The 25,173-nt window shown below is 43.6% G+C and overlaps 1 protein-coding gene across 1 annotated transcript in view; it reads left to right on the top strand.

Annotated features, from left to right (window-relative positions):
* The first annotated feature begins 14,685 nt into the window (after positions 1-14,685).
* The window catches only part of LOC112068280 (membrane-spanning 4-domains subfamily A member 12-like), a 13,421-nt gene continuing 2,933 nt past the window's right edge, over positions 14,686-25,173 (top strand). Inside the window, exons 1-5 of the mRNA XM_024135377.2 lie at positions 14,686-14,874; positions 15,178-15,328; positions 15,743-15,853; positions 16,099-16,155; positions 18,986-19,156. Coding sequence (XP_023991145.1) covers positions 15,203-15,328; positions 15,743-15,853; positions 16,099-16,155; positions 18,986-19,156 — 465 coding nt within the window. The 5' untranslated portion in view covers positions 14,686-14,874; positions 15,178-15,202. The remainder of the gene's footprint in view (positions 14,875-15,177; positions 15,329-15,742; positions 15,854-16,098; positions 16,156-18,985; positions 19,157-25,173) is intronic.

The raw sequence follows: 25,173 nt of genomic DNA, 5'->3' as shown, positions 1-25,173 counted from the left end.
GCCAAGATGTTCAAAAATGTTCATAAGTGACAAGCATGGTCAAATAATAATCATGAATAATTTTCAGTTGGCTTTTCATAGCGACATCAAGAGTTGAAAAACAACAGGTCTGGGACAGGTGGCGGTTCCATAACCGCAGGCAGAACAGCTGAAACTGGAATAGCAGCAAGGCCAGGCGGACTGGGGACAGCAAGGAGTCACCACGGGCGGCAGTCCCGACGCATGGTCCTAGGGCCCAGGTCTCTCCGAGAGAAAGAAAGAGAGAAGGAGAAAATTAGAGAGAGCCAAGATTTTAAATTTATAAATGACAAGCATGGTCAAATAATAATCAGGAATAAATCTCAGTTGGCTTTTCATAGCCGATCATTAAGAGTTGAAAACAGCAGGTCTGGGACAGGTAGGGGTTCCATAACCGCAGGCAGAACAGTTGAAACTGGAATAGCAGCAAGGCCAGGCGGACTGGGGACAGCAAGGAGTCACCACGGCCGGTAGTCCGACGTATGGTCTAGGGCTCAGGTCCTCCGAGAGAAAGAAAGAGAGAAGGAGAAAATTAGAGAGAGCCAAGATTTCAAAATGTTCATAAATGAAAGCATGGTCAATAATAATCAGGAATAAATCTCAGTGGCTTTTCATAGCCGATCATTAAGAGTTGAAACAGCAGGTCTGGGACAGGTAGGGGTTCCGTAACCACAGGCAGAACAGTTGAAACTGGAATAGCAGCAAGGCCAGGCGGACTGGGGACAGCAAGGTGTCATCATGCCGGTAGTCCTGACGTATGGTCCTAGGCTCAGGTTCTCAGAGAGAAAGAGAGAACGAGAGAATTAGAGAGAGCATACTTAAATTCACACAGGACACTGGATAAGACAGGAGAAGTACTCCAGGTAACCAACTGACCCTAGCCCCGACACAAACTACTGCAGCAATAAATACTGGAGGCTGAGACAGGAGCGGTCAGGAGACACTGTGGCCCCATCCGAAGAAACCCCCGACAGGGCCAAATAGGAAGGATATAACCCCACCCACTTTGCCAAAGCACAGCCCCCGCACCACTAGAGGGTAATCCTCAACCACCACTTACAATCCTGAGACAAGGCGAGTATAGCCCACAAAGGTCTCCACCACAGCACAAAACCAAGGGGGGGCGCAACCCCGACAGGAAGATCACGTCAGTAAACTCAACCAACTCAAGTGACGCACCCCTCCTAGGGACGGAATGAAAGAGCACCAGCAAGCCAGTGATCAGCCCCTGTAACAGGGTTAGAGGCAGAGAATCCCAGTGGAGAGAGGGAACCGGCCTGGCAGAGACAGCAAGGGCGGTTCGTTGCTCCAGAGCTTTCCGTTCACCTTCACACTCCTGGGCCAGGCTACACTCAATCATATGACCTACTGAAGAGATAAGTCTTCAGTAAAGACTTAAAGGTTGAGACCGAGTCTGCGTCTCTCACATGGGTAGGCAGACTGTTCATAAAAATGGAGATCTATAGGAGAAAGCCTGCCTCCCGCTGTTTGCTTAGAAATTCTAGGACAATTAGGAGGCCTGCGTCTTGTGACCGTAGCGTACGTATTGGTATGTACGGCAGGACAACTCGGAAAGATAGGTAGGGAGCAAGCCCATGTACGCTTTATAGGTTAACAGTAAAACTTTGAAATCAGCCCTTGCCTTAACAGGAAGCCAGTGTAGGGAAGCTAGCACTGGAGTAATATGATCAAATTTCTTGGTTCTAGTCAGGATTCTACCAGCCGTATTTAGCACTAACTGAAGTTTATTCAGTGCTTTATCCGGGTAGCCGGAAAGTAGAGCATGGCAGTAGTCTAACCTAGAAGTAACAAATGCATGGATTAATTTTATGCATCATTTTTGGACAGAAAATTTCTGATTTTAGCAATGTTACGTAGATGGAAAAAGCTGTCCTTGAAACAGTCTTGATATGTTCGTCAAAAGAGAGATCAGGGTCAAGAGTAACGCGAGGTCCTTCACAGTTTTATTTGAGACGAACTTCAACCATCAAGATGATTGTCAGATTTAACAGAAGATCTCTTTGTTTCTTGGGACCTAGAACAAGCATCTCTGTTTTTGTCCGAGTTTAAAAGTAGAAGTTTTCAGCCCCACTTCCTTATGTTCTGAAACACAGGCTTCTAGCGAGGGCAATTTTGGGGCTTCACCATGTTTCATTTGAAATGTACAGCTGTGTGTCATCCGCATAGCAGTGAAAGTTAACATTATGTTTTCGAATAACATCCCAAGAGGTAAAATATATAGTGAAAACAATAGTGGTCTAAACGGACCTTGAGGAACACCGAAATGAACAGTTGATTTGTCAGAGGACAGACCATTCACAGAGCAAACTGATATCTTTCCGACAGGTAAGATTAAACCAGGCCAGAACTTGTCCGTGTAGACAATTTGGGTTTCCAGTCTCTCCAAAAGAATGTGGGTGATCGATGGTGTCAAAGGCAGCACTAAGGTCTAGTAGCACGAGGACAGATGCAGAGCCTCGTTGACGCCATTAAAAGGTCATTTACCACTTCACAAGTGCAGTCTCAGTGCTATGATGGGGTCTAAAACCAGACTGAAGCATTTCGTATACATTATTTGTCTTCAGAAAGGCAGTGAGTTGCTGCGCAACAGCTTTTCTAAATCTTTGAGAGGAATGGAAGATTCGATATGGGCCGATAGTTTTTATATTTTCCGGGTCAAGGTTTGGCTTTTTCAAGAGAGGCTTTATCACTGCACTTTTGTGAGTTTGGTACACATCCGGTGGATAGAGAGCTGTTTATTATGTTCAACATAGGAGGGCCAAGCACAGGAAGCAGCTCCTTCAGCAGTTTAGTAGGAATAGGATCCAGTATGCAGCTTGAGGTTTAGAGGCCATGATTATTTTTCATCATTGTGTCAAGAGATATAGTACTAAAACACTTAAGTGTCTCTCGCGATCCAGGCCCTCGCAGAGCTGTGCAGATCCAGGACAGCTAAGCCGGAGGAATACGCAGATTCAAAGAGGAGTCCGTAATTTGCTTTTCTAATGGTCATGATCTTTTCCTCAAAGAGTTCATGAATTTATTACTGCTGAAGTGAAAGCCCATCCTCTTGGGGAATGCTGCTTTTTAGTTAGTTTCGCACAGTATCAAAAGAATTTTGGATTGTTCTTATTTTCCTCGATTAAGTTGGAAAAGTAGGATGAGCGAGCAGCAGTGAGGGCTCTTCGTACTGCACGGTACTGTCTTTCCAAGCTAGTCGGAAGACTTCCAGTTTGGTGTGGCGCCATTTCCGTTCCAATTCCTGGAAGCTTGCTTCAAAGCTCGGGTATTTCTGTATACCAGGGAGCTAGTTTCTTATGACAAATGTTTTCTTTTTAGAGGTGCAACTGCATCTAAGGGTATTGCGCAGGTTAAATTGAGTTCCTCAGGTTAGGTGGTAACTGATTTTTGTCCTCTGACGTCCTTGGGTAGGCAGAAGGAGTCTGGAAGGGCATCAAGGATTTTTGTGTTGTCTGAGAATTTATAGCACGACTTTTGATGCTCCTTGGTTGGGTCTGAGCAGATTATTTGTTGCGATTGCAACGTAATAAAATGGTGGTCCGATAGTCCAGGATTATGTGAAAACATAAGATCTACAACATTTATTCCATGGGACAAAACTAGGTCCAGAGTATGACTGTGGCAGTGAGTAGGTCCAGAGACATGTTGGACAAAACCACTGAGTCGATAATGGCTCCGAAAGACTTTTGGAGTGGGTCTGTGGACTTCTCCATGTGAATATTAAATCACCAAAATTAGAATATGATCTGCTATGACTACAAGGTCTGATAGGAATTCAGGAAACTCAGAGAGGAACGCGTATATGGCCCAGGAGGCTGTAAACAGTAGCTATAAAAAGTGATTGAGTAGGCTGCATAGATTTCATGACTAGAAGCTCAAAAGACGAAAACGCTTTTTTTTTTGTAAATTGAAATTTGCTATCGTAAATGTTAGCAACACTCCGCTTTGCGTGATGCACGGGGGATATGGTCACTAGTGTAACCAGGAGGTGAGGCCTCATTTAACACAGTAAATATCATCAGGCTTAAGCCATGTTCATCAGGCCAATCACATCAAGATTATGATCAGTGATTAGTTCATTGACTATGACTGCCTTGAAGTGAGGGATCTAACATTAAGTAACCCTATTTTGAGATGTGAGGTATCACGATCTCTTTAATGATGGCAGGAATGGAGGAGGTCTTTATCCTAATAAGATTGCTAAGGCGAACACCGCATGTTTAGTTTTGCCCAACCTAGGTCGAGGCACAGACCAGTCTCAATGGGTATGGCTGAGTTGACTACACTGACTGTGCTATTGGCAGACTCCACTAAGCTGGCAGGTTGGCTAACAGCCTGCTGCCTGGCCCTGCACCCTATTTCATTGTGGGGCTAGAGGAGTTAGAGCCTGTCTATGTTGGTAGAATAAGATGAGAGCACCCCTCCAGCTAGGATGGAGTCCGTCACTCCTCAGCAGGTCAGGCTTGGTCTGTTTGTGGGTGAGTCCCGAAAGAGGCAATTATTACAAATTCTATCTTTTGGGAGGGGCAGACAGTTTAACAGCGATTGAGTGCTGAGACTCTGCTGTAGAGCTGTCACTCCCTAACTGGGAGGGGGCCAGAGACAATTACTCGATGCGACCACATCTTTCTAGCTGATTTACACGCTGAAGCTATGTTGCACTTGGTGACCTCTGACTGTTTCATTCTACAATCGTTGGTGCCGACGTGGATAACAATATCTTCTATACTCTCTACACTCGCCAGATTTAGCTTTAGCAGCACATCTTTAGATTAGCCTTACGTCGGTAGCCTGCCCTGGTAACAGTGTATGATCGCTGGGTGATTCGCTTTAAGTCTAATACTGCGGGTAATGGAGTCGCCAATGACTAGGGTTTTCAATTTTGTCAGAGCTAATGGTGGGAGCCTTCGGCGTCTCAGACCCCGTAACGGGAGGAGTAGAGAAAGAAGAAGACTCAGACTCAGACTCCGACTCGCTACATAATGGGGAGAACCGGTTGAAAGTTTCTGTCGGCTGAATAAGCGACACGGTTGAGCATTCCTACAGCGTTTCCTCCAGAAGCATGAGAAAGTTGTCCGGCTGCGGGATGTGCGGGGGGATTTATACTACTATCTGTACTTACTGGTGGCACAAGACGCTGTTTTTCCTTTCCTACACTGAATTACCCTTGCCTAACGATTGCGTCTGAAGCTGGGCTTGTAGCACAGCTATTCTCGCCGTAAAGGCGATCGTTCTCCTGTATATTATGAGTACAAGCGACTGCAATTAGAAGACATCATGTTTATGTTACTACTTAGCTTGGCTGTTGAAGGTGTTGACGAACCATGTCCAGATAAGCGTCGGAGTGAAAAAGTTGAATGAGGGAAAAAGTTGCGATGGAAAAAAACTAAAATATAAACGGTAATTAAAAACAAAAAAAAAAAAAACAAAAAAAAAACGTAAAGTTGTCAGCTAGCAAATAGTGTTGGCAGCAAAACAGCACAGCAACAAAACGCCAGCAACACGTCTGCAGATTCAACAGGATATGCCATACTATTGTCAATCAGTGTTGCTTCCTAAGTGGACAGTTTGATTTTACAGAAGTGTGATTGACTTGGAGTTACATTGTGTTGTTTAAGTGTTCCCTTTATTTTTTTGAGCAGTGTACAATGTATAAAATAGTAAAAATAAAGAAAAACCCTGGAATGAGTAGGTGTGTCCAAACCTTTGATAGGTACTGTAAGTGAATTTGTCCCAATACTTTTGGTCCCCTAAATGGGGGGACTATGTACAAATAGTGCTGTAACTTCTAAACGGTTCACCCGATATGAATGAAAACACCCTTCAAATGAAAGCTGACAGTCTCCAATTTAACGTCATCGTCACTGTGTCACTTCTAATCCAAAGTGCTGGAGTACAGAGACAAAACAACAAAAAATGTGTCACTGTCCCAATACTTTTGGAGCTCAATGTATTGTCTAGTTAAATAAATCCACAATTGACACATCAAGCCCTTCGCTTCAATTTAAGCTATTATATAAATACTTGCAATAAAAATAATGCTTAATACAGTATATGGGGCATTGAACAGTCAGCCTTGTGCAGACTCTGCCACGAGGAAACAGAATCAATAGAATATATTTTCTGGTCCAGGAATGGTTGTTATGTTATAATATCAGGGTTCAGATGGACCTGCAAACTTATTTGTATTATTAGGGGATCTGAAAAAACATGCAGTCAATGGGAAATATCATTATACTCGAGTAAAGTATTTATTTTTAGGGCAATATCCATAGAAATGTTAGAGATAGTTAGGTTCAGGACCCTCGTAAGACATCATAGTAAAATGGAGGGATGTATTGCAAAAGGAAATAGCATTATACTGGGAAAGATGCGTAAATCTGTGGATATCGGAGGGTTGGAGTTAAGATCAGAATGAGTGGTAGATTGGTCGCTGCGGGTGAAATATATGTATAATTTCTTATTTCTTAACTACAGGTACCGTAGATGTGAGCAAAATAGCTGTAAGTAGCAGTAAACATATTGTTGTCCATTAGTTTACTCCAATTAGGGTAGGGATGGTATGGTAAGGGAAAAAAGTACAGAAAAAAATAAAACATGGTTTCCATGTCTTTGATGCCATTCCATTCACTCTCTTCCAGCCATTATTACAATGCCACTTAATATAATGTTTACATACCCTACATTACTCATCTCATATGTATATGTATATACTGTACTCTATATCATCTACTGCATCTTGCCATCTTTATGTAATACATGTATCACTAGCCACTTTAAACTATGCCACTTTATGTTTACATACCCTACATTACCCATCTCATATGTATATACTGTACTCTATACCATCTACTGATCCTTGCCTATGGCCGTTCTGTACCATCACTCATTCATATATCTTTATGTACATATTCTTTATCCCTTTACACTTGTGTGTATAAGGTAGTAGTTGTGGAATTGTTAGGTTAGATTACTTGTTGGTTATTACTGCATTGTCAGAACTAGAAGCACAAGCATTTCGCTACACTCGCATTAACATCTGCTAACCATGTGTATGTGACAAAAAAACTTTTTATTTTATTTTATTATGAGCTGTCCTCCCCTCAGCAGCCTCCTGTGACAGAAACAAAGATATTTATGACTTTATCAAATTAGGATCTTACCAGGAAGCCAATAAATAAAGGGAGCATGAGTTGTAGTTTGGGTAAGCCAACGTCCATGTAGTACAGAGGCACAGCCAACAGCACCTGGAATAGACCCAGGAGTATCGACACCACCTGGTGGAGAAAAGAGAGAACTGCATCTAAAGGAACTGGGGTGATTACAAAACTAAGCTCTGTGGTTCGATTCTAGCCTTCTCCCAGTTCCATTCAGTCTTGATCATAAGAAATTACTAGTGCAAAATGTATGATGAGGACAATCGGTCCTTCTAGCCCTTGCTTTCACCAGTCCAATGCTTTTAAGTGAGGGGAAGTGAGCAAGTGCGTACTCCATGGAGCAAGTGATGTCTGATGCATGGTGACACGATAGATATACGAATTCCACTCTTAAGACAAATTGAATGGTACAACAAGGAGAGAGAGAGCAGTCTGGTAGATGTATTGACTACCTATATGTATGAGTGTTTAGTAATCATTCAATTGATGCGCATTACTCATTCAATTCTCTTACCGCTACAACCTCTGGGTCAAACTTGATGAAAAGGCGATGTAGTTTAGGAACATCTGTTCCTGACTCAGTGGGTGACATCATCCTGAATGAAAGAGTTTGGTCCAGGAGAGAGGAGAGGAAAGAGAAACGAGAGGAAGAGAAAGGAGAGGAGACATGCTTATCAGAATCAACCACAAAATGTAACCAATACAAACACAAAATGTAATCACAGGCACTGGAACGCAGACAAACAGCAGAACGCATGTTTGCAATTTTGGGTTCAAAGGTTTGACTGATGATTCACAGAGTTCTATGCTTTCCAGCATGATATATGAACTCTGCTTATGAAATTGATACTTCTGGATTTTGGCAATGAGTACCTTTGCCAGCGGTTCAAACTCATAAAAAAGACACACCCTCATCCACCTACCCTCACCTTATGCCCTTGGGGGAATCCCCGTCGCCATCTTGGAGGGCGGTCCAAACGATTAGCCAAGCAAGGGAAGTTTGCAACGTAAGCCCCTCAGCCCTCGCTTTTTAGTCGAGTTTGCGAGTGTACAATTATGTTCACTCCGGGGAAACTCCCCATAATTCAATTCACAACGATTGTACATCCGCTAAGAAAAGTCAGTGAAAACTTAAACAACATCAATGGAGAAGTCAACATACAAGTGTAAGTAAAAAACGAATGCAAATACATTTGAAATTGTGCTACTAATGCACATGACGGCACAAACACGTCTCGTTATCTTGGTTATCTTTTGGAAATTATAGAAATAAAACATTTTCCTTCTTCAGAAGTTCCAGCTAGGCAGGCTAACGTTAGTTAGCTAATTCATTTGCTAGCTATCATACAGTAGGCGCATATTAATAATTATATATTTAATATAAGTAAACATGCACTCATAATTGACTGTAGTGCATTTGAAGCGCCCCCAAGCTACCGGTGTCTGAAAACACAATCATTGCGGGATGAACACAGTGTTGCCAACTCCTCAGTAAGGAAAGTAGCTATTGGCTGTCCTAAAAGTCGCTAGAAGTCGCTAAATGACATCATCACCTAATTTGCATAATTGGCCATGTGCATGTAATTGTGATGGACGCTGTAGGAGAGAGGAATAACGTCGTGGGAGAGACAAAAAGTGAGTAAAAAACACTCTAAATATGTTTAGAACTACAAATGAACTTTCTTCTGTCGATTCTTGTTTTTTTTTATGTCACAATTCCAACCCCCTCCTTTATCCGGGCTTGGGACTGGCAAAAGGGACCCAAAAGAGACACTCTGGCGGAGTTACTTATTTTTTTATTAAATGTTTTTATGACACAATCTACATTAACAATCTAAATGGACCAAAAAGAGACAATAGAAAAAACTGTCAATGGCAATGTGAGAAAATTATGGTAACTAGTCTGGCCCTAATTCAGGTTAATTGTTTTTTTTCCCCAGACCCCCCTCCACACACACACAGGCTGTGCTGGCTCACAGAAAGAGTGGGTCATCGTCATTTTGGTCAAGGCTCTCTATGGCAGGTTCAGCAACTGAGGGAGCTGACTTAAATGAGTAAGCAGCTGATGTGCCAAAAAGCTGCAAAACATTATCAGGCAGCTGGTGCTCATAGCAAGCCTCACCAGACAGCTTCAGTCCATATCGAATGTACATGATGGAGTTAAGGGTCTGCAAGGACATCCCATTTCTAAGTTTGCTTTTTACCACACTCATCTGGCTGAATACTTTCTCGACTTCAGCATTCGAGTGTGGCAAGGACAACACAGACACAGCAGCCATGGCAAGTTCTTGAAACGGGTTGATATCAGCTGCATCCCTGAACTTCAAAATCTCACTCCAGAAGCCCAGTGTGTTTTTTTTTATCATTCCATTTACTAAGATGGATGGCACGCCATTGCTGGACAATCTTGTCTATCTCTGCAGGGGAGTAGCCAAGGAGCTTGGCTATTTTTTTCTATTTCTCCAGGGCTCATATATCCTCAGGCGCAAGGTGGAGCTCAGCTGCCTTTGACTCAAAAAGGTAACCACGGTACAGTTTGGGACTGATGTATCCATCTATTGGCCCTTTGAGTACATCAACATTTGCCAGTGGATTCAGTACCCTGCTGCTCACAGACTTGATCAGGCTAACCAAGCTGTCAAGTAGCTTAAGAGGATCTACTTGCTCTCCCTCAAAAGCCTTGATGGCCAACTGTACCTCACCCTGCACTGACTTCAAAAAAGTCAGATACAATATGTTTTGAGGATCACTGTACATGGAGTATAAAACCTCAGCCATGTAGCAGTGTTCACTGGACTTGGTGACTGCGAAATGCAGCCTAAGCTCCTCCCACTGGTCCAAAATGCGTGAAACCGCGGGTTCAATGGAGAGCCAACGGGTGGCACACACCTTGGTTATCTGTAAAGGTTTCTCTCCACAGTTGGTCTCATATATGGCCTTGTAGGCCTCCCTGCGCTTTGGAGACACTGAAAACCAGTTATAAGTCTCTCGTACCAAGTACTCCACACTACGGGGGATGGTGTCATTGGAAGCAGGACTTACAGCAAGCTGCAGAGAGTGGCACACACAGCGAATAAGAACCAGATAATTGTGGCCATACTCCTCCTTCAGCACTTTATGGACCCCATTGTTAATCCCCGTCATAACAGAGGCATTGTCAGTCCCTATCCCCAGGAGTTTCTCTTTTTTAAGACAACACTTCTCAAGGAAAGCCACAACAGCACAGGGCTATAGATTTGGCATCTCCTCCCTCCCAACTCGACAAGCCCCAGAAATGTTGATACAATTGTCTGCTTGGTGTCACTAAAGTACCTTATCACAACCCCCAGGTACTTAGAAACACTTACATCCGTGGACTCATCGAGGAGGAGGCTGAAACGCTGGTCACCCACATCTGCGACCAACTTTTTCAGAAAGTATGGTGCTAGAACACCATTAATCATTTCTGTGCATTTTGTCCTGTGCATTTTGAATTGGGTAGCAGCAGTGGAGTCTGAGAAAGCAGCTCTACATGCTTCGCCAATGTGATCACATGCCAGCATGGAACAGTGTTCAGCGATAGCTAATGCCATGGTGACCTCAGCCTTTATTGCAGAGTAAATTTTTTAACCATAAATGGCAGCTTGTTTTGGCTGGAACTGTTATAAGGCTTTGCCTTTTGAGTATGTTTTTGAGTTGTCGTGTTTTTTTTTACATCACTAAGTTTGACATAGAAATCAGCCTTACAATACAGGCAGTATGCCCGTGTATCATCTCCAATACAACGGCTTCAACCAGCCTTTGAATTCAGGGTTTGATTCCCACTCCTTTCTGTATTTTTGAGTGTACAGTTTAGACTGAGACATGAATATCTAGCTAGATATTTAGCTTATGTCACAGAGAGGCACACACACAGTGGACAAGGTGRGTAAGTGACTGAGGCTGTGTGAGTCAAATGCAGTGATTTATTTTAGACAAAGAACATTTTACATTTACATCCCGCCCTGTATGTAAGCCAGGGCGTGATCAGCCAGCGGCGGCTTCCCGCATGCGCGATTCATTTGCAGTCTGGACTCGGAGGGGTGAACATCTCCTGCTCTGACTGCAGCTGGGAGGGACTGCTGCGCGAGGACTGGGCCGCATGTGAGTTTTTGGGACGGGGTGGGGCCCACGGCAGCACCCGCTGCTCGTTGAGCAGAGTAAGAAGAAGTCTCCAAAAGTCTCCAATAACACCAGAAAAAGTCGCTAGATTTGTCGCTAGTTGATTTTTTGAAAATGTGTCGCTAGAGGGGTCTGAATACTCGCTAAATATAGCGACAAAGTCGCTAAGTTGCCAACACTGGATGAACAAGTGACAAATTTCCGGCCAAGGGTGGTCCATTTAAAAATCATTCCTTCCTCCCTCTTTTTTTTAATTAACAAATATACACAAACAAAAGAGGAATAGTCACATACAAACAAGCATACATACAAACTATTTACATTGCCAGGAATCCTAAACAAATCAATCATATTCATTAATAATACAGCAATTTTTATTTCCTTCCTTCCTCCCTCGCCCCTTGCCCTGCAAGTGTATACTCATCAGACGTCATGATACACGTCATCGAAAGTGTCCACTTAATTTGAGGGTTTAGAGGATTGGGTATGTCTTTTAACTGTTTGTACCATACATTTATCTACTTCACCAGAGTGTTTGCCAAAATCCCGAAGTATCCCTTTAAGCATGTGCATGTTTATGTTGAGCAAACTGGTGTCTGCAGTTTGGTCTCCTACCCCGGGTGTTGTGGCCCCTAGCAGTGTATGAGGTTCCAATCTCAACAGTGGAGAAGATGGAAAGAGGAGTCACAGGCTACTTAAAGAAGTGGCTCGGAGTTCCACGATGCCTTACCACCATAGGCCTCTATGGAGATGGTGTCCTCAAGCTGCCCCTCACCAGTCTAACAGAGGAATTCAAGTGTGCAAAAACCAGGCTCCAGATGACACTGAATGAATCTCGAGACCCAGTGGTGAGCAACAACGCGCCGACCTTGGCAACTGGGCGCAAATGGAGGCCAGGAAAAGCAGTCCAGGAGGCAACAGCAGCCCTCAGACATGCTGACATTGTGGGTCATGTTCAGCAAGGGAGAGGAGGCCTTGGGCTAACTAGCCGTGCTGCTTGGAGTAAGGCCACTGCACCAGAGCGGCGGAAGATGGTAGTGCAGGAAGTACGCCATCAGGAGGAGGCTGCAAGGTGAGCCAAGGCAGTCTCTCTTGCCAAACAGGGACAGTGGACTCGATGGGACAGTGTGGAGAAGAGGAAGATCAGCTGGAAGGATCTGTGGGCCATGGAAGCGAGGCGGTTGAGCTTTTCCATCAGAGCAACATATGACGTCCTTCCAACACCAGTTAATCTTCACCAATGGTATGGTGAAGATCCGAACTGTGCCCTCTGTTCCATGCCAGCCAACCTCAGGCACATTCTCACAGGGTGTAAAACAAGACTCACCCAAGGACGCTACACTTGGCGTCACAACCAAGTCCTTAAAAACCTTGCGTCCGCCCTGGAGGACAAGCGAGCTGCCACCAACTCCCTACCACCCCCAGCAGCATCACACCCCTTACGGACGACCTTTGTCCGCGAAGGGGCTAAACCACCGAAGAGCGGCTCTACACCATTAGAGCGAGACCAGCTACGCTTGGCCCGCGACTGGAAAATGCTAGCTGACATTGGGCGGCAACTTGTGTTTCCTCCGGAGATCGCAACCACCACCCTAAGACCTGACATGGTGCTCTTGTCCCGTTCGCTCAAGAAGGTCTTCATCATTGAGCTCACAGTACACTGGGAGGACTCAGTAGATGAGGCTTATGAGCGAAAAAATCTGCGCTATGCCGATCTAGCTGCCGAAGCACGGCATCATGGCTGGAACACAGAAGTCCGACCAGTGGAGGTGGGCTGCAGAGGTTTTGTGGCAATATCTACAACCAGACTGCTTAGAGACCTGGGAATTAAGGGCCAGAGCCAGCGTTCGGCAATCAAAGCTGTATTAGAGGCGGCAGAAGGCAGCAGTCAATGGCTCTGGATGAAGAGGAAAGACCCCAGCTGGGCCCCGAAGTGAGAGGGCCAGGAGGTATGCGGTCAACAATGCTTGACTCAGGGAGGAAGACGCTCCTGCCATGCATAGTCCCATGGGATGTTGGCTATCAACAACAAGGCAACTCCTATGACTAATTGGGAATGGGACGCAAGCGTAGGATTGATCACCCTGTCGCTGGCCGCCTTTGGGGAGGGTGTATAGTGTGAAAGGCCGAAACACCCTAGGAACCAAAGGTACACTACTGACGATGCGCTCCCCAAATTTAACCAGTCTCACTGTTCATGAACTCTTGGAAGTGCTTGCACAAAGGATAGTAACATCTCATCCTGTGTTCTTGGAATCTGAGCTGAAACTGCAAGAGGAGCTAGGTGCATTTGACCTAGCATTGATTTGGATTGTGGTAATTAATGAGTGGTGTGAATGACTGGAAGAGAGAGCGAGAGCCAGAGAGATTGAGACAGGGGGAGAGAGAAGGAGAGAGAATGAAGAGCTAGGGAAGGAGAGGAAGGAGAGAGGGAAGGAGGCAGGGAGGGGGGGGGGGGGGTGAGGGAGTCCGAGAGAGAATGAAAACCACATGTCAGAGTAGGCCTAGTCCCCATTGGATATAGTGGAACGTTGCCTCTGGATGAAAAACAGATGTGCGCTTGGGGAGGGAAGGGGCGGGGAGGGAGATTGTATTACTATGAAATCAAGATATGGATGGGGGCATGGGAACATTTAATTTCCAGACCAGCGACACCAAACATTATTCTAGAGCGTAGAACGCTCTTCAAACACAGACCTCACTGCATGCACTCTGCGCTTAACTGGATTCGAAGTGGGGAAAGTTTTGCTTGTTCAGGCCAAGCAAACGAAATAAGAGCAGAGGGGAGAGGAAAGTAAACAAAACAGGGGAAATAGCAATGAACTACGCGACATTAACATGGTCTAGCCGACTGGTCTGAACTGTATTGACGCAACATGACGTTCATGGGGGGGGGGTTGTGAAGAACACCATGCACAAATATCCGCCATAATAGAAAGATTGTTTTTTATTTATTTAATTTGCCTACATTTTATTAAACCTTTATTTAAAGATACAAGTCAGTTAAGAACAAATGTATAACGCCTATTTACCTTTCTTATTTCTCAATAATCTTGTTCTGTTGCCTACACATCAATAGGGCTAAACTGCCATATTCTGTCGATTCCCCCTGAAGATCAGCGCAACTTCATCCACCATTTACGTAAATTCATCAGCTATTTAAAAAAATGACTTACCTTGATGAAAACATCCCTGTTGTATGCTCACGGTCCCTTTTTTGTTGCAAAATGACCGTGTAGGTCCAGGCTGTCACAATAAAACGGTTGCTACGAATGTTTATATTGACTATTGTGTCACTGTCTCCCAAGACGAGGGGGTGACAGTGGGCTAGGGGTGGAGGCTTCGCACCAGTGAAAGTAAGCTAATCCTACTCAGGTTTCGTTCGTGCCAAGAACGGGCGGAGACACAAAAAGTTAAAGGAACGGTCTCGGACTGGCTATGTTGCGAAATCAATTTTTATTATTCGTGAATTAGGCAACAAGAAATTGTGTTTGTGGAATTAGGCAAACTAAAGTGATTTTGTATCTGAAAGGAAAAGGTAAGATGCGTCGATTATCCTAATAGGCTTTTAGATTGTATAACGGTCCACCCTGAAGGTTTCACTATTGTTGTCTAGTTAATAATATTTTAAATAAAGGTAGGTTGTTTAGCCCGCTTTCTAACTATCCCATTTAATTTTACCATGGAATAGCAACTTAAATGCGCACTTGTATTGCCAAACTGATTTGTTTTAAACATTAACTAAAATCATGATTTTTTTTCATTAATGACAAATATTGGTCAAGTCGATAGCCTAACATTTGAACACATATTGCGTATTGTCATTTTCCTTGACCTCCAGTGCCAAAGAACTCCAGAGCGGGACGATGGCTGTGTCGGTCTCAAGGGACCTGTCAGTGAGCGTGACGACGGACATCAACGCAGATAAACTGACCGACAGACGGCAGGCTCTGCGCGAGAGCATCCAGAAAGGCGAGCCGAAGGCATTGGGGGTGAGCGTCTGATGTCAAAGACTATGTTACTTTTTTATAGATGGAGATGCTACAATAGGGGGAGGTTATTATTGCATTTAGTGTCCAGTTTTTTTTCTCTTCACATTATGTTTGAATCAAATATGTATTTGTACATGACTCATTATATTTACTGTCTCTACAAAGATGTCAGACTGTCAGACATTGGTTTGTGGTGAACGCCTGGAACCTAATGTGTTTGTGTCAATAAGTCAATCATATTATAAAACCCTTTTTACATCAGCAGGTCCCACAAAGTGGTAACCGGCCTGTGTGTGTGTGCACGCTTGCATCAGTCTCTGTGTGTGTGATTATGTATGTTCGTCTATCTATATATCTATCTGTGTGTGTGATTGTGTATGTTCGTCTATCTATATATCTATCTGTGTGTGTCAGGTGTCCCAAGTAATGATTGGCGTGATGGTGATGTCCTACTCCATCCCCCTCCTCTCCACTGAGTTCACAGAGGTCGTGACCTTTGGGGTGCCCTGGTGGAGCGGCCTCTCGGTAACCTAGTAACCTTCACTCATACTCACTCCCTGTACTGAATGATTTTTGGATGATAGTGAATTACATTTTGGGGTGGTTACATAAGTTATTCTATCAAATTTGTTATTGTGATTACCAGGTGTTTTTTAAAGTGTTGCCATCCAATTTCATTATTGTTTTATCAGATAATCCACTCATTCTTTTAACCATCGGTTATGACATTTGATTGACAATTGGGAGTTGTTTATATCTGCTGTGTCTAGTTCATAGCAGCAGGAGTCGTTGCCATAGTGATGGAGAAACAGAGCAGTATGAAATTGGTGAGTGTGAATACCACCACATGGCATGCTCGCGTACACACACTCACACTAGTGATGCGCTGGGTGACTCATCACATGCAATCCCCACGGTTATATCTGCGGGGCGTCCAGGTTTAGGGCAATGATGTATATAAACTCTGGAATGCTGATGCTATTTATTGGCCAATGAGAGGCTTTGAAGCCACAGGTTGGCCATATTGGCCTTCTTAGAAAAGCAGTCCTCCATAGAGATAAATAGTAATGGCGTCTTTTTGTTGGCACTAACTCCGCCATGGTTCATTGGACAAAGCCTATGGGGGAAATTAATGGCATTTTTGTTGGGTTTTTGTTTAAAACCTCATAAGGATCGGAACCTTTTTTCAACTGCCTGTAGCTCAGGACCTGAAGCAAGGATATGCATATTCTTGATACCATTTGAAAGGAAACACTTTGAAGTTTGTGGAAATGGGAAATTAATGTAGGAGAATTACATTACATCTGGTAAAATATAATAGAAATTAAGAAAACATGCATCCCCCCCAAAAATACCATCATTTTAGAAACGCAATTGAAAGGCCAGACAGTGATGTAGGATTCTAGGTGTAATTTAGATTTTGTCGACAAGATGGCAGCAGTGTGTGTGCAAAGTTTCAGACTGATCCAGTGAAGAATTATATCACTACACAATATTTTGTATCAAGTCTGCCAGGAGTTTGACCAAATGTGCAGAATTGGTTAATTTATAAATGTTCAAGTACATTCAAMCTTTATTTAACTAGGCAAGTCGTATAAGAACAAATTCTTATTTTACAATGACCCCTAACCCGGACGACACTGGGCCAATTGTGCGCCGCCCTATGGGACTCCCGATCACTTCCGGGTGTGATACAGCCCAGAATCGAACCAGGGACTGTAATGACGCCTCTAGCACTGAGATGCAATGCCTTAGACCACTGCGCCACACGGGAGCCTAACATCACCTTACACAACTATAGAGAGCATACAAAAAATGGTATGGTAATAAAAAATGTACGTTTACACACTCCCAGGAATGTCATACATGATGGATCATTAGCTTCCCTACAGAATGGCTGGACGGGGTGGGTGTGGAGCCAGAGACCGCAGGGGGGTCAAACTGTAGAACTCAACTTCCTACATTTGAATATGAAAATTGATTTTATCAAACAAAACTACGCTACATTTTATCTCTGGGACCCTCAGTAATCCAAATCAGAGCAAGATTACTGAATGTAAGTATATTACTTACCTTCAGAGGGGAATGTATCAAACCAGTTGCCATGACAAAAGCATTTTGTTGTTGTGCACTATCCTCAAACAATAGCATGGTATTTCTTTCGCTGTAATAGCTACTGTAAAATGGAAACTGCAGTTAGATTAACAATAAGACAATAAGACATATTTATGCATTTCTATAGCTTCCAAAATATTTTTTTTACAACGGTGTTGGAGTGCCAAGATGGAAGCACTGTGTCTTCAAAACAGCGCCCCCTGTCATCTAGTGTTTATATATAAATCATTAGCTTAGAGTTATGAAATATTATGCAAATGAAAAAATATTATGCAAACGAAGGGCGGGTAGGTGGCAGTCGGGTTGAATAAAGAGAAAAGAATACTTTTAAAAATCTATAAATGTATCATTGTTGTGCAATTTATATATAGGCCTATAGACTACATTGAGGTTTTGCTTTCATGTTTTGGCATTAGTTGCGAAAGCCTAAACTTTAAGGCCTAACTTTACGCCCGCCAAAAAGCCTACACGCCAAACGTTTTTGGGAACACACATCGAACCACTGAGGCAAAAAGGACAATAGCGGAGTTTAATTAAATAAAAGAAAAGCTGCAAAATATAGAGTTGAAAATATAGAGAAGGGAGGGCCAGAAAAGTAATGTTTGGGAAATATTTGGTGAAGTGGTAAAAGAGGATGATAGCAGTGCGGCTGTGTTATGTGTGATGATTGTGAGGTGCTATACAACAGTCACAAGATGGGGACTTCAAATAGGCCTATGACACGTCAAGGGAACTGTAGCCTACTGTTCAGATCGGTTTAATAGAAAGTGAAATCTGGACACTAACTGTAGGTCTGTAACCTCTCACGTAGTCTTAATATTAACTCCTGCAGAATTAAGCATTTCTTCAGTAAAATGATACACCAAATGTACATTTTGACTCAGGAACAGGAAGTAGAGAAATATGATTGATTAATTTCAGAATCTTGAGAGAATGTGAATGCACAGTTAGGGACCGTCTATAGAGCAGCGATCTATCAGTGTCATAAAAGCTGATAGTATTTCAACCACAAAAGCTGACATAAAACATAAATATGAAATCTTATCAGAAACATGTTGGGTCATATTCACAGCTTTCAATTTCCTTACAACCGGTCAAACTGATTCTGGTGAGCAAGGGTTTATTTCGTTTACATATAAATGACAGAAGAGAAGCTGCATGTATCCAATTATAGACAAGTTGACTCACAAATAGCCTACCAAAATTATAAGCAGAAACATATCCAAATTAGGCACAAAAAAATTCCTGCACCCCCTGTCAAAAGAAAATTCCACCATCTCTGACTCTAGCCTACAGCACATTTATTTATTTGTGGGTCGGGTGCGGGCCTCAGATTTTCACTTTATCACAGGTAGTCACACACACACACACACACACACACACACACACACACACACACANNNNACACACACACACACACACACACACACACACACCCTACATTATAAAAATGTACATGATGGTCAATTGAGGTCTAGCCCCTGACTCCCACCCCTATCTCTTCCTCCCTCTCTCTATTTTTCTCTCCCTCCGTCCCTCCAGCTGGGTGTGTGTATGGTGGTGACACTGGTGGCCATTTTGGTTTCTCTCCTGGCCCTCATCTTCTACTTCATCGATCTCCACAACAATCCAGAGACACCGTGTAACCACTCCCTGGCCCCCGCAACGCACTACATACAGTTGTATGAATGTGACCACCAGCACTATGCCACTGTTAGTACCTCTTTCATCATTGGTCTGTGTGTGTGTGTTGCCACATTGTAGAATAATAGTGAAGACATCAACACTATGAAATGACACATATGGAATCATGTAGTAACCAAAAAAGTGTTCAACAAATCTAAATATACTTTATATTTGAGATTCTTCAAAGTAGCCACCCTTTGCCTTGATGACAGCTTTGCACACTTAGCATTCTCTCAACCAACTTAATGAGGTAGTCACCTGGAATGCATTTCAATTAACAGGTGTTCTTTGTTAAAAGTACATTTATGGAATTTCTTAACGCATTTGTGACAAGGTATTGGTATACAGAAGATCGCCCTATTTGGTCAAAGACCAAGTACATGACAAGAACAGCTCAAATAAGCAAAGAGAAACGATAGTCCATCTTTAAGACATGAAGGTCAGTCAATCCGGAACATTTCAAGAACTTTGAAAGTTACTTCAAGTGCAGTCGCAAAAACCATCAAGTGCTATGATGAAACTGGCTCTCATGAGGACCGCCACAGGAAAGGAAGACCCAGAGTTACCTCTGCTGCAAAAGGATAGGCTCATTAAAGTTAAATGCACCTCAGATTGCAGCCCAAATAAATGCATCACAGAGTTCAAGTAACAGACACATCTCAACATCAACCGTTCAGAGGAGACTGCGTGAATCAGGACTTCACTCTGTGAAAATGGTGCCGACAAAGGGCTGCCGTGCTTCTAGCTCTTAGGAAACTCTGCAGTATTATAATTGTTTTATGTATTATTTCTTACATTATTAGCCCAATGCTGTTCATTGACTAGGCGCGCACACCACCCACCGCTTCCGAGTATATTACTCGCTAATGTTCAGTCTCTGGATAATAAAGTTGACAAGCTTAGGTCGAGGATTTCTTTCCAGAGAGACATCAGGGATGGTAACATACTCTGTTTCACAAAACATGGCTCTCTTGGGATAAACTGTCTGAGTACGTCCAGCCAGTTGGGTTCTCAGTTCATCGCGCAGACAGAAATAAATATTTCTCTGGGAAGAAGAAGGACGGGGGTGTATGTTTCATGATTAATGACTCATGGTGGGATGTTGATAACATACAGGAAGTCCTTTTGTTCACCCGACCTAGAATACCTCACAATCAAATGCCGACCGTATTATCCCCCAAGAGAATTCTCTTCGGTTATAGTGACAGCCGTGTATATCCACCCTCAAGCCGATACCACGATGGCCCTCAAAGAACTTCACTGGACTTTATGCAAACTGGAAACCACATATCCTGAGACCGCATTTATTGTAGCTGGGGATTTTAACAAAGTAAATTTGAGGAAAGGCTGCCGAAGTTCTATCAACACATTGACTGTAGTACTCACGCTGCTAAAACACTTGACCACTGCTACCCGTGCTAAGGACTATTCAACGCTGGTCTGAACAATCGGAATCCACGCTTCAAGATTGTTTTGATCACGCGGACTGGGACATGTTCCCTGGTAGACTCCAATAATAACATTGACGATTATACTGATACGGTGACTGAGTTTATCAGGAAGTGTATAGGAGATGTTGTACCCACTGTGACTATTAAAATCTCCCCTAACCAGAAACCTGGATAGATGGTAGCATTCGCGCAAAACTGAAAGTACGAACCATCGCATTTAACCATGGCAAGGTAACTGGGAATATGGCAGTATACAAACAGTGTAGTAATTCCCTCTTATTCCCTCATTTAAGCGTGTTAACCCTCGCAAGGCTGCCGGCCCAGACGGCATCCCTAGCCGCGTCCTCAGAGCATGTTTACGGACATTTTCAATCTCTCCCTATCCCAGTCTGCTGTACCCACATGGTTCAAGAATGGCCCCCATTGTTCCTGTACCCAAGAAGGCAAATGTCGTGTCTTTGCCTATGCCAGATTAATTGCTATGACATGCTATCCTATAAAATACTTTCTCCGTAATTAATAACACCTGATTGAGCTAATCGGGTACATGTAATTAACTAGAGAGTCGGGCACCACGAAATAATATTTATAGAGCCGTTATCTTCCGAATAAACTCTTAAAGATTTAGCAATATTTTACATCAATAGCAGTCAACATCGTCATCTTTCTTCAGTCTCATATTCTGAAAGTTGTAAATTCTTGGTTATCTGCAAGAATCCTGGCTAACAAGTTGAATCAGCAATACAAAATTGGGTTTAATTATTTATTTACTAAATACCTAACTAATCACACATAATCACACATACACAATTAAATCATAACTTGATTACAAATTGCCGTCATAAAGGAAAACGTCCCTAGCGGGCGGAACAGATATGACAGCTTGTTACACAAAGGAAAGGGGGCTGGGATTTAGTGAAAGAGCGGGAGACTGGAACAGAGGCAAAGCTGTGCTATCGTAAATACAGTATCTTATGCATTCTAAATTACCGCCCATTTGGAAAAGGAAAATGCAATAAATACTTACTCTGCGCTGCGCTTCAGTAGGTTGGTGGTAGATGGAAGACCGTGTTGCCAAACCGAGTCCTCTGTCCTTTGAAGAATGTCTCTGGTGGTCACTGGATACGTTGTAGTAACATCGTTGTGTAGTAGACGGGATACTCTGACTGTCCTTCCTAACCTGCGTTTATAGCAGCTGTTGCTAACTCAACGGCTAGGAGGTATCACTTCTGTAGTGAATACGAGTTCAAAGTTCATACCATTCACAACCAAAGTTCATGCTGATGTTGGCTTAGTTCTGTAGTTATTATCTGAACCATTCTGACATGGGATCGTCACCCTCATCTCCTCGGAACAGAAGGTTATATTTTTGTCAATGGCTTTATATAGTGGAGGGAGAGGGGTGTGTCTGTTTGTAAGCCAAAGTTTGTAACCCATGTCTCTTCACAGGGGCGGGCCACTGGTTGAGCAGAGGCCCAAACTTATGAAAACCCAAATCTCTCATTTGGAAGCTAAAATGACATTTCATCTCTTCACAAATAATTTCATATTCAAACATTTGAATTAAACAACAATTCCATGTGAATCCGATACCTCTGATGTTTAGACTTTCCACAGTAGAGTTTATGTCATTCTATCATTGATGAGAATGTGTCAGAGGGCAACCGAACTGACATAATATACCTTAAGTACCACCGCATATGTTCAGTTGGTCGGATTACCAGAATATAGTTAATTTCCCCCCAACTTCTGATGTTCCCAGAATCTCTATGTTAACCAAGGGGTTTTCTCATGTCACATCAGTATAGTAGGGAGAGGAAAAAAGGGGGAAAGAGGTATTTATGACTGTCATAAACCTACCCCCAGGCCAACTTCATGACACAAAGGTAACTGAACAAAATGACTATCGCCCTTTGGCACTCACTCCTTTCATCAAGAAGTGCTTTGAGAGACTAGTCAAGTATCATATCACCTCTACCTTACCTGTCACCCTAGACCCACTTGAATTTGTTTACCACCCCAATAGATCCACAGACGATGCAATCACCATTGCATTGCACACTGCCCTATCCCATCTGGACAAGAGGAATACCTACATAAGAATGCTGTTCATTGACTATAGCTCAGCATTCAACACCATAGTACCCTCCAAGCTCATCATCATTAAGTTCGAGGCCCTGGGTCTGAACCCCGCCCTGTGCAACTGGGTCCTGGACTTCCTGACGGGCCGCCCCCAGGTGGTGAAGGTAGGAAACAACACCTCTACTTCGCGGATCCTCAATACTGGGGCCCCACAAGGGTGCGTGCTCAGCCCCCTCCTGTACTCCCTGTTCACCCATGGAGGCGTGCATGGCCACGCAGTCAACTCAATCATCAAGTTTGCAGATGACACAACAGTAGTAGTCTTGATCACCAACAATGACAGCCTACAGGGAGGAGGTGAGGGCTCTGGGAGTGTGGTACCAGGAAAAAAACTCACTCAACGTCAACAATACAAAGGAGATGATCATGGACTTCAGGAAACAGCAGAGGAAGTTACTGCCTATTTAAGGAGAACCAATCAATGTAACTCGTGGCAAAAGAAGATGATATGTGGGTATGCATGTCCTGTTGTACCACTGGGTACTTGAAAGATCAATTAACAAACTATGTGCAGGATGACGGTTGAAGGGAAAGAGGGTTGAAGCAGCTGGGCTGGATTCCGGCAGTTGCAACTGGGTCGTTGCAAACCTAGGGCACTCATAAACCTGGATACAAGTCAGGAATATCAGTGTTACATGCATTTCATGGGGATTTACCTGTCTGTAGCCCACAGCCTTAGTGAGCATACAAACAGAGGGCACGGTCCTGGCTGGATTGTGAGGTCGGCGTGGTCCAATAGATGCCATATGATGTAATATTGGTAGATACTTTCCTAACTTTGAAGTTAGGCCAAAAATGGCATATTTTGATGAAGCCAACAACCCTGACAAGCAGGAAAGGTAAGCATGGGGCCTTCAATCAAAGCCAAGAAAAGAGGTCTCCCAGGGGCCAACCTCACGGGTGCTAGTTAGGGGAGGAATGAGGATGAGTGGCAAACCTCGTTGACAATGAACAGCCCGGTATGAGCGGGCTGGGGTCGATCTGAAGTCCAGAGGATGAACGATCTAGAACGCAGCAGACCTGGCAGGGTCCTTGACTAATTTCGGGACGGCCCAAAAACCAGGATCCAACCTGCAGCAAGCCAGAGCAGACCGTGCAGGTCCGTCGATGGTAACTCCAATAAATGAAATGGGATGAGGCCTAATAGTTTTCCCTCACTTCATTTATGAAAATATGGGTTTGGTATAACCGAGTCTCAAAAAATAGGGGTGATGTGGGTTGAAAAACAGTTGTTGGTCCCCACCCAGTACCGGAGGACAGTAATTGGATCTGATCTCATGGCACATTTAGGTGACACCTTGGTTCGATAAACCCGAGACCGGAATTGTAAGAGGTTTTACTGGCACAGAAATTCAGGCTGAAGTGGCTCGGCATTGTGGAAGAGTGCCCGGAGTGCCAGTTTAAATCAGCTCCCCGACAGCCTGTTCGAAGCCCGTTAGTGCACTCCTCCGTTAAACCTCAAAACACGAGCATCCTGTTGGGCTGTATCACCGCCTGGTATAGGCAAAGGCAGAAAGATAATCAAGGACAGGCAACCACCGAGCCACTACCTGTTCACCCCACTATCATACAGAAGGCGAGGTCAGTACAGGTGCATCAAAGCTGGGACGAGAGACTGAAAACAGCTTCTATTCAAGGCCATCAGACTGTTATAGCCATCACTAGCACATTAGAGGCTGCTGCCTATCTAAATAGACTTGGAATCACTGGCCACTTTTAAAATAGACACTAGTCACTTTAATGTTTACATGTTTTGCATTACTCATCTCATATGTATATACGGTATCTTAGTCTATACCGCTCTGACATTCCTCGTCATATATTTTATATATTCATAATTCCAGTCCTTTACTTAGATTGTGTGGTATTGGGTATATGTTGTGACATTGTTAGATATTACTGCACTTGTCAGAGCAAGAACACCTTTTCGCTACTCACAATAACATCTGCTAAACATGTGTTTGTGACCATACAATTTGATTTGATTCGAATTGCTGCAAAGAAACCCTACTAAAGGACACCAATAATAAGAGAGACTTGCTTGGGCCAAGGAACACGAGCAATGGACATTATACTGGTTGAAACTTGTCCTTTGGTCTGATGAGTCCAAATTTGAGATTTTTGGTTTTAACCGTCGTGTCTTTGTGAGATGCAGAGTAGGTGAACAGATGATCTCCACATGTGTGGTTCCCCATGAAGCATGGAGGAGGAGGTGTGATGGTGCTTTGCGGGAGACACTGTCAGTGATTTATTTAGAATTCAAGGCACACTTAACCAGCATGGCTAACGCGGAATCTGCAGCGATACGCCATCCCATCTGGTTTGCGCTTAGTGGGACTATCATTTGTTTTTCACAGGACAATGACCCAAAACACACTTCCAGGCTGTGTAAGGAATATTTGACCAAGAAGGAGAGTGATGGAGTGCTGCATCAGATGACCTGGCCTCCAC

Source organism: Salvelinus sp. IW2-2015, unplaced genomic scaffold, assembly GCF_002910315.2.
Source record: "Salvelinus sp. IW2-2015 unplaced genomic scaffold, ASM291031v2 Un_scaffold356, whole genome shotgun sequence".
Taxonomy (NCBI): Eukaryota; Metazoa; Chordata; class Actinopteri; order Salmoniformes; family Salmonidae; genus Salvelinus; species Salvelinus sp. IW2-2015.
The sequence above is the reverse complement of the archived record's forward strand: the minus strand, read 5'-3'. Positions and strand labels throughout refer to the sequence as shown.